This window comes from Lissotriton helveticus, chromosome 1_1, assembly GCF_964261635.1.
Source record: "Lissotriton helveticus chromosome 1_1, aLisHel1.1, whole genome shotgun sequence".
Classification (NCBI taxonomy): domain Eukaryota; kingdom Metazoa; phylum Chordata; class Amphibia; order Caudata; family Salamandridae; genus Lissotriton; species Lissotriton helveticus.
This window is the reverse complement of record NC_136057.1, coordinates 528700580-528710460: the sequence shown is the minus strand read 5'-3', so window position 1 is coordinate 528710460 and position 9881 is coordinate 528700580. Positions and strand designations below refer to the sequence as shown.

Here is a 9881-nt window from a genome sequence, read left to right as displayed (position 1 = left end):
AAGAAATATATCTCTAGAGTCGCGGAAACAATAGATAGTTATTTCACTCAGTCAATCGTGCATGCTTCGTTTCACCAGATGTGCAGAGTAATAGAGAGACTGGCGTTTTCAATAAAATGTATTTATTGAACAGTCTTCTTTCTCAAGCATAAGAAATGAAATGCTGCAATTGTAATACTTGCGGTAAAGTACAAAGCGTACAGTACGAAGATTATTATAAAATATTGTAAAAGCATGATATGGTTTCTAAGCCATAAAATACCTAAAATGCATACAATACATACAGTGATAAATAATGACTAAAAGTACTCAACTGGTGCTTCTAAAATACGCCTACCCCGGTGTACCTAACCTAGGTCTAGTACAAGGGAAGAAGCAAGTAAGGTGTAGCCTAGTTTTAGTATTCTTTGCCAAGAATCTAATCCAAGAATTCTGGATTTCTCGGCTGGAGGAAGTACAACGTCTCTCAGTGCGTCAGCGGGAGGGTCGGCTTCCTTCGGCACTTGCTGCAGCAGGGCGCGTCGGGCAAGTAAATACTAGAACTGCTCCAAACCACCGTGTGTTTGTTTGGACAAGTGTGGGCATATTTATACCTTGAAGGTGCTGAGTTTGATGTAAGATTGGACATAATAACGTCATTAGAGACTGAATTCTCTGAAAACTCCATGAATTCTTGGATAAATTAATAATCATGCAGTGGGATGTCCCCGACTGCTGAAGGCGGATTTTTCCAAGAAATCGTTGTAGATTTTCGAAACTCGTGGAAGTAGCCAAGCCGTATTAGGACTACTTGAGCTATGTCTTAATATGGTTATGATTTCTATGCCTATATAAGGATACAATATTTTATACCTATATAAGGGCATGAATCCGGAAAATTACACTAGGGTCCTAAAACGCTATATAAAAAGTTTTCAACGATGGATGCAGTCGGCCGGCAGGGTTTGTACCGGGTCAGCTGCTTCTTCTCTCCTCTGCTATTGTGACTCTTCGGTGTCCTCTCTTCTCTTCTCAGGTCATTAGGATCTCTTTCTCTGGTGCCAGGGTCTCCCCTAAATACTGAATTTTGGGGTTTTAGGGGAGTGTAGGGTAGTAGCCAATTGGCTACTGACCCTTGCAGTCACTATTCCTCCTATATGACCACGTGTGTAGGAAGTGTGCATAACCCTGTCCCAAAATTTCTAAGTATGCCATCACAAAGACTGTATTAGCCTTGGGGTGGCATGCCTTCCTGACTAGCTCCTTTCCTTCCTGTCTAGGTGCCTAGGGGGCTCTAGACAAAAGGGGTCTGCCTCCTCTCCTGTGAGGGAGTCAGAATCTCATTTCAAAGGCAGCAGCTATTTGAGGCTTGCCGTCCAAGGAAGGCTAATCAGCAGGTCATAATGTGGGAGAGGCTGTTAAACTCCCTTCCCGGACAGGCTTTTGTTGTGGGCCTTCTGAGAGCAGAGACTCTCCCCCTAGGATGTTAGAACAGTGTCTAATGTGGCACAAACCCATCAGCAAGCACACCTGAGGCTGGTAGGTTTTCAGGGGGCGCCTCTAAGGTGAATCCATTGCTGGAGTCTGTGTGGGTTCACCAATACGAGATGTTTGATACCAGGCATCCTTATTTTCAGCGAAGCCATCATGTAGCTGTGGAGTTCGTTTTCACCAGTGTCCAGCACATGTTTTAAAATGGCTTCCCTGGTCCATTGTACTGGCAATAATAGGACTAGCCAGCACCGGGGCATATCTGCTCATGCAGGTAACGCCCTCACATGTAATAGTCCGCATCCTGCCTTAGAGCTGTCAGGCCTATTGTAGGGGTCACTTACAAATATTATATGCCATGTTAGGAGATATGTCTTACAGAGATGTTGTATCACTTTTGTCTGCACAAAGACACACAGCCTGCAATGGCAGGCTTGCATGTCTTTGGTGAGGGGTCCCTTAGGGTGGCACAATTCATGCTGCTGCCCTTATGGACTTTCTTTAGCACCTCAGACCCTATGTACCAGGGGTACCATTTGCTAGGCACTTACAGAGGGTGCTAAAGGTAATGTCTATTGGGGAAACAATTGAACATATTAGGGAAAGAACACTGGGTCCCTGGTTAGCAGGAACCCAATACACTTCACTCAAAGTTGCATTTCATACCAATCAAAGGGGGGGATGAGGGGGATACTGCAACAATATCCCAGATTCCTACAGAAAGCAGGAAAGTGGAGATGGTGGGAATCAAGGTGGAAAGTGCAGCTACCTCCCAATGGAGACTAGCCCACTCCATGTGCAACTCAGCCGCTGTGATCACCAGCAGTGGGAGAAGATCAAGGAGATGATGAAGCCAATCCCTGACCTGTGTAAAAAGATACCAACCTCCAAAAGGGCAGATTGATTACCTACTTCCAGCATCCGTCTAAAGTCTGGCTTGAATGCCATGGACACTGACTCCAGTGATGGATTTACCAATCCATGCACCCAGAGAGCACCTTAGAGGTGCCCCCTGAAAACCTACAATCCTCTAGTGTGCTCCCTGACTGGTTTCTGCCAGACTACAACCCGAGACACTGTTCTGACCTCCTAGGGTGAGAGCCTCTGCTCTCATGGGACCAGAACAAAAGCCTGTCCGGGAAGAAGGTGCCAAAAGATGACCACCTGATTAGCCTCACCAGGCCGGCAAGCTTCAAAGAGCTGCTGCCTTTGGAAGGCGAGTCTGGCCCCCCTCACAGGAGAGGGAGCTGCCCCCCTTTGTCCAGGAACCCCTTTTTTGGTTTCCTAGTTGGGAAAATTAGCTAGTCAGGTAGGCGTGCCACCTCATGGCTAGTACCACCTCTAAGACGGGCTACACTGAGGTGGACACGACTTTTCGTGATGGCATGCTTAGGAATTCTAGGACAGGGTTATTCCCACTTCCCATGTGAGCTATGCAGGGCCCCAGCACTCCATATCGCACAGTGAGAACTGAATTCCTGGCTTGTTCAAAAGCACCCTACAAACAAGGAAGACACCCTTAAACCATAGGCAGCCATCTCCGTTTTGCTTGTAAAGGGAGAGTAAAAACTAGTTAAAAACTGTATGAAAAGAGCTCGTTGGACCCCACGTGAAGCTTTACTAGAACGTAAAGAAAAACCCAATATGAAACGTCAGGTATGTGTTACCACCTTTTGCCCCAACGCAAACCAGTTAAAACTGATTATTGGACAAAATTGGCATCTAGTCAAGAATCTAGATGAAAGTCTTAAAGATCTTCCCTTGTTTGCCTTTAAAAAGGAGAACAATATTGCCAATCATATCGTTCGAGCAGCTATGCCTACCCCGAGTCCACCTTCATTGCGCCAAATGATGCGACTACCGCCCATAACTGGCCATCATAAATGCGGAACCTGCCTGTGCTGTGAATCCACGGTTGAGGGTTCCTTATTCCAGCACAATGGGATTTACTGGAAACACAACACTTTCAGTAACTGTAAGTCCAAGCGTGTCGTCTATGGAATTCTATGTCCCTGTCTACAGTTGTATATAGGTAAAACCAGCCAAGAGGTACGTCAACGCATTTCTCAGCATAAATCAAGACTGAAGAATAAAGTGGAGAACGCTCCTTTAGTCCTACATTGGACAAAAATGCAACATGCAATTAGTGATCTCAAATGGACTGTGATTTCAAGAATTGAGAAGAACCCCCGTGGAGGCGATCTGGATCTACAACTTTCAAAACGAGAAGCCCTTCTAATTGTAAAATTTGATACGGCAATCTCTGGCCTCAATGAATTGAGTGAAATTTTTAAACTGTAAACACCAAGTTCATTCAACACTCCAGTTATCTATCTATCTAAATGGAACTTTGACTCCGTGTTAGCACTTGGTCCATTTATAGCTGTAGACATGTGAAATCTGTTGGTTTCACTCATAGAGGTCGACAAACAGGTGATAGATTGTAGCCCCTGTGGGTGTTGGTTTTTTCCCTCCCCAGGAAGCGGTACCATCTATCGACTTGCGTTATTCCTTTAAGAAGGAGGCGGCCGTTTCACATGCTTGCCCCTTTAAAAACCGGCCAGTGTCTTACCTCGGCATGCTATGCGCATGTCCTTTAAGGTAGTGCCGACTGGAACGCGAGCTGATTCACGCCGTCCGACTCGAGAGCGAAGTAAGTACTGCAAGCCGGCGTAACATATTTTATGCCGACAATTTGATAAGAATAGATACGCAAAAAAGTGCTTCTCTCTGTTATTTAATCTAGTAACTGCCGAAGAGCCGCCAAAAGGTCTCCATTGAGCCAGCCGGCCGGAAACCCATATATATTATGGTGAGCATTCACACTAAAGGCATAACTTAGTCGCGGTTTCCACCGTTCAGCCCTGCTCTTTTAAAACATCATTGTATCTTGTTGCAGGATTCAAAAAGGTGGCTAAAGTTCGGCCCTTAAATTTATCTTGCCGTGAGATAAACGGAATACAAACGCGAGCGATCCGGCTCCCGCCCGACTGCCAGCAGCGGCAAATCCGTCTTTAGGTGAGTAAAAGTATGTAGCCCTGCCTGGGTATTAGGGCAATTCTTAGAGTTTAACTCCCTTGCCGAAGATCGTTAGTGACAGCCCGGCATTAAACACCATTTAAACTGCAGTCACACTGTTTAGTTACGTCGCGTAAAGGCATGTTTAAACTAAAATGCTCATTCTCAGTTCTTGACATCAACAGAGAGCTGCACCTCGACTGCACTTATCACGCCGCTCTTGCCCAACTTTGGAAAGTAATAAACACCACGACAACCGACTAAAGGCAAGTATTACCCACGCCGCAGAGGTCGCATGTTGAAACAAGTCCCTACGAATACACTCAATTAAAACATGTTTATTTAATCTTGTAGAAACGAACTCTCCGCTTCCCATTCCTGACCCTCCTTCACCATCTTGGAGCATTTCACCAATTGGTAAGCCCCGGAGCGTGTGTGGGACGGGTAGCCTGGTTAGGTTTCTTGAGAGGTGGTCTAAATTACAATATGACTAAAAGCCAAACCCTGATCTGTCTAATTTGCTTTTTTGTTCTTTGTTGTCACACAGTATGTTTGAGTCATTAATTTATATTTTTTGTGTTTAAACCCCCGATTGTGCCCTGTTTAGATACTGCTTGAGGCCCTGAAGAGAATCCTATGAAAACAATTGGGATTCGAAACGCGTAGGCTCCTGGCCACACTATACCTGCGAAGAACGGCTTGGTTATTTAATTTATTTTTCCATCCCGTCTGTACATTACAAAGAACCTTTAAAAGTTTATTCACATAATCATTTGAGACGAATGTACTCTTGATAAAAAAAGTCTTGTTTATTGATGCAGTATTTTGCCCGCAGGCTGTGGCATTTTGTTCTTTTGTGAAGTAAATTTGTAAATGTATATATATTTTTTTTAAAATATAATGTATGCTTCTATAGTCTTTCTCCTGAATGGTATGAAAGTGTGTTGAATGCCTGTGATATGGGTGTAATAGTGAATGATTGAAGACAAATATTTTGTTTTTTCCAAATTGTACTTGTCCTTTCTTTGTAAATAGGCCTTTCTTATATCATTTGAAAATACAAACTTATCTTTCTAAAAAATATTGCAAATAAAAAGCTATTAATTAGCAATTCCCGTCCTTGAATTTTCTGTTCAGGTTCAGGTTAGCACATCGTTTGTCTAAATTGCTTATATCAGCACTGGCATTCTATTTTTGTTTTTCTGTAAAGGGAGAGAGCACACAACAGGAAATCTTTAAATCCTCTTCACTCGAACAGGTTTCCCTCACTCGTGGAACTGGCCTACAGAAATCTCAATTAATATTGTCCCAGCTAAATGCTCTCCTTAACCCGTTGACCGCGCCGCGAATTCCGCTGCGGTGCTGGTGATTTATGGAGTGGGCGTGTTTCGGACGGCCCCCGGCATGCTTCTGCACACGCCCACAGTGACGCCGTCAGACGCACCGAACGGGTTAAAGAGCTATGACAAGCTCTTTAATTTCTAGTCCATGCACTAGTAACGGTTGAAAATCTTTGAACCATTTGTTTGCTGATGTGGCCCCTAGACCTCCTTATGGAGCCAGCGGAATCTTCAGAAGATATTTTCAAGGTGATGGCATGAATGCAGTCTTGTACAAAGGAATAGTTGATCCAGGATTCATAGGCCGTACTGGTAGACACTGCTGTGGAATGCGCCCATCCCTGTGCTCTGCATACCTTCTAATAACATCCAGTGGATGATGGAAACTCGCAGAGTATACAAAAATTATGTAATGCTCCTCCTATCAATTAACAGCCCCTACAATTAAACCATTACATGCTGACTTACACCTGGTCAGCTGTCACCATCCTTTCCTATGGCAGCAACATATGAAATGATGCAATGTTCAATCAAGCACACTGTTATGCAACCTCATAAGGAAACAGTAGTCCATTGGTAACACATCACCTCATTCCTTCCACTGGCCTCATCATGATCAAATAGAAATATGCTCTACTACGCAGTCAGGGCCACAGAAATCACTTACAGTACTTCCCAAAGAAAACCAGCTGATACATGAGAAATCAAAGGTTTCTAAATATTCGAACATTGTTTGTAAATCCGGAATTTCCGTCCTGCAACAGTACCAACAGGCTCATCCTATACAGTGGTGTGACTGTGTTACGGGCAGCTTCCGACTACTGTCCCACTACTACGGAAGTGGAAACCTACTCTTGTCCTTATGTAGCAATGTTTCTTGTAAGTTTCTTTCAGTAACATGTCCTTTCTGAGTCCCAAATGGCACTCTGTAAACCTGCAAAAATGCATGCATGATTGAAAATAACTATTTTCCCAGTGGTCTTATTTAATCTCCACTTTGTCGAAATGTGAACATTTATCATGACTTCTACATGACTAACAACAGACCTGTGAAATCCTGGAATAGGTTTTAAGTAACTTTAAGTGTCTTGTTTACAGAGTAACCTACTTGTACAACTTGCTTATGTATTCATTTTAGTGTTACGTTGCCCTTGCCAAAGGTGGTTTGTTGCCCGATCACATTCTGATATTACCCATTGGGCACTACCAGTCTACGGTTGATCTTGCTTCTGACGTGGTGGAAGAAGTTGACCAGTACAAAACCGCTCTCAAGAAGTTCTTCAAAAGCATGAAGAAAAGATGTGTATTGTTTGAGAGAAATTACAGAAGCCAGCACCTCCAGCTACAGGTATGATTACAGCAGGCGCGGACGTCACAGGGACATGTGCAATGCCTGATCTAGTCATGGTTTAGGAAACGTAAATGCGATTTTCCATTGAGGACTCTCTTTTACCTAATTTGCAGCAGTCAAAATGTAAAGATGTCACATGACTCAGATCTGTATGACACAATATGTTTTGCTTCTATAGAGGCACGCATTATGCTGTCTTCGAATGATCTCCTGTGGGCCAAAGGGCTAGGTTTGGATTTTAGAATCTGGTATCTACACAATATTGCTGAAATTGTATTTCGCAGTCTCTCTGCATATTTTGGGCTATATCAAGCAACGTTTGTTAATAAATAAAATGATATTGTGCTAAATGGAGTGAAGATTTTGTGTTGTGATTGCAAACTGAAAAACAATGCATTTTGTAAGCTTGACTTTAATAAGTGGTAATAAAAGTATCCTATTGTTGTGGTTTCCTCTTCTTTGGTTAATTTGATGAAGTTACAAACTAACCTCGAGGTGCCACACAGAATATAGCTGAGCTGGGCGTCTGTAACCCTGAGGTCTAGTCTAGACTGTATTTTTCAGGTCCTGCCCTGGCTTACACACTTCTCACAAAATGTCTTATTAGTTTAAGTCTGTATAGATAGGGCAACCTATCTTACATGATGACTGTCAATGCTGAGGGACCCTCGGATCCCAATGATGGCCTTCTTTCTGTTTTGAAATGCATTTTAAGCAGTGTATTATGGTGTTGTTTTGTGTTTTAAATGAAAGTGTTTAATGAGCCTTAAAAATGAATATTCAAATTTTGTTGTCCGATTCTCAGACAATAAAGTGTTTGAAGATAATCACGATTGCATTTTTATATCGACTAATCTATTAACATGCCTCTGACTTAATTGAGTCAGTTAGTAGGCACAGGTAGAAAGTGTGTTCTAGTGGATGCATCATATGCTTTGTGTTGTTTTGTTGGATGCACAGGGACCGGTATGTCAAACGCGTTTGTGGGTCCAGGAGTGGAGACTTTTTCGGGCCTGTCTTATAAGGCGCCGCTCATAATAAGGAAGATCGGTTTCATGGCGAAAGAGAAAACCCAGTATTTAGAGACCACTAAATTGGTTCTGCTATGTTGGATGCTTTTAGAAGGAATTTGTCAGTTCTTCTCTTTTTTTAATAAAAAAAACATGTAATGGAGTGGGACCCCAAAATACACGAAGTCTGGTGCCAGAGACCCGCCTGTGCTCACCATGTGCTAACCCTGCATATGGAGGTGTATCGGTTCAATCAGAAGCCTCCATGTGGTAATGTCGCCCATGACCAAATGATAAAACGCGTTTTTTTCTGTCCTCCAGGTGGTTCCGGTACCTTTGAACTGCTGCGCCACAGAAGACATTAAAGAAGCCTTTATTTTACAAGCACAGGAACAACAGATTGAGCTATTAGAAATACCTGAGCACTCCGACATCAAACAAGTATGACTTCTCACTTGCAGAAAAGATATATGTAAACTTTGTATTGTTTTTACATTTATACCTGAAACCAAACAAAAGGTTAAGCGGCAGTTCAGTGGATTTTCGCGAAAACAAAAAGAGGTTCAGTTAAAATGAAAACGAGATTATGCTGCTGGCCCAGCTACGATTGTGAATTGGCCAGAAAGCAGCAACGGGATGAGGCACACTGAGGCATATTTCAGTATTTCCACATTTTGCTGAGCAGTTCCTCGTAGATGTCCAGAAATCTAACTGCTTCTGAAAGTTATTCACTCTTAGTCAGTTTTAGAGAAAATGGCTGATTCTGTATGTATTTGGTCATGCTTTGTCTGCTACGACAGTCAAAATACCACTCCAGGTTTAGAGTCTGTTTTTGATGTGAAACGGACACCTTAATTTCATAAGTGATTATTGCAATTCTGGAATGAGGCGATAGAATTCATTTTTTTAATGTCTCAATGTTCGTGCATTTTGCTTGGGTGGTTCTCCTCTACATGAATGATTTCTTTGGTTGATGGTGACATTTTTTAGCTTCTAAATTCGTATTATTTCCTACGGGTACCTTGGCACCAAAGTCAGGCTTTCCTGTGTGTATCTCAATCAATTCACATTGTTCCTTTAGAGTCAAAGGTCTGTACTTGCTACCAAAAGTATTTGAAGGTTGAAAAACATTTAGGAACCTGAAGACGGATACTGTGTGTCCATTCTGTTATTTCCAACACTACCAACTCCTGATTTCAGCAAGACATTTTTAAAAACGTGTTAAAAAAATGCATCATCATAATTATGCCACATAGTTAATCATAAAGTGACCTTTCATTTAACTTTTATTCCTTAGTTAAAAACGTACTAAACATTTAATGTGCAAGTGTCTTAACCTGATCTACAAGCTATTGATCACTGACCATATGAAAACAAACAGGCCGAATCCATTGGCTCAATATAAACAACTGCTGTAATATTAGTTATCAATCGTGGAAATTGTCTCCAAATTAATAAAATGGAGCATGTTTCCGCAGATGTACAAATCCCGTAACACATTTTTAATATATGCATTTTCAGTTTGCAGATAATGCAACAAAGAAAATATGCCTGTAAGAGGCAGTGTTCTCCCTTTTAGGTCTCGCCTGGCGACAGCAGCGCCTGCGCTACCCTTGCCATGCGAGTGCCTTTTGCGATCGATACTCTGAAAGCTTTACATGCCCGAGTAGGGATGGAAAACAATGGCTGCTC

The 9881-nt window shown here is 42.5% G+C and overlaps 1 protein-coding gene across 2 annotated transcripts in view; it reads left to right on the top strand.

The window, feature by feature from the left end:
• CWF19L1 (CWF19 like cell cycle control factor 1) overlaps positions 1-9881 on the top strand; it is a 162828-nt gene that overhangs the window by 119797 nt on the left and 33150 nt on the right. For both annotated transcript variants that reach the window (XM_078673992.1, XM_078673993.1), the window contains 2 exons: positions 6967-7176; positions 8511-8630. In XM_078673992.1, coding sequence (XP_078530118.1) covers positions 6967-7176; positions 8511-8630 — 330 coding nt within the window. The remainder of the gene's footprint in view (positions 1-6966; positions 7177-8510; positions 8631-9881) is intronic.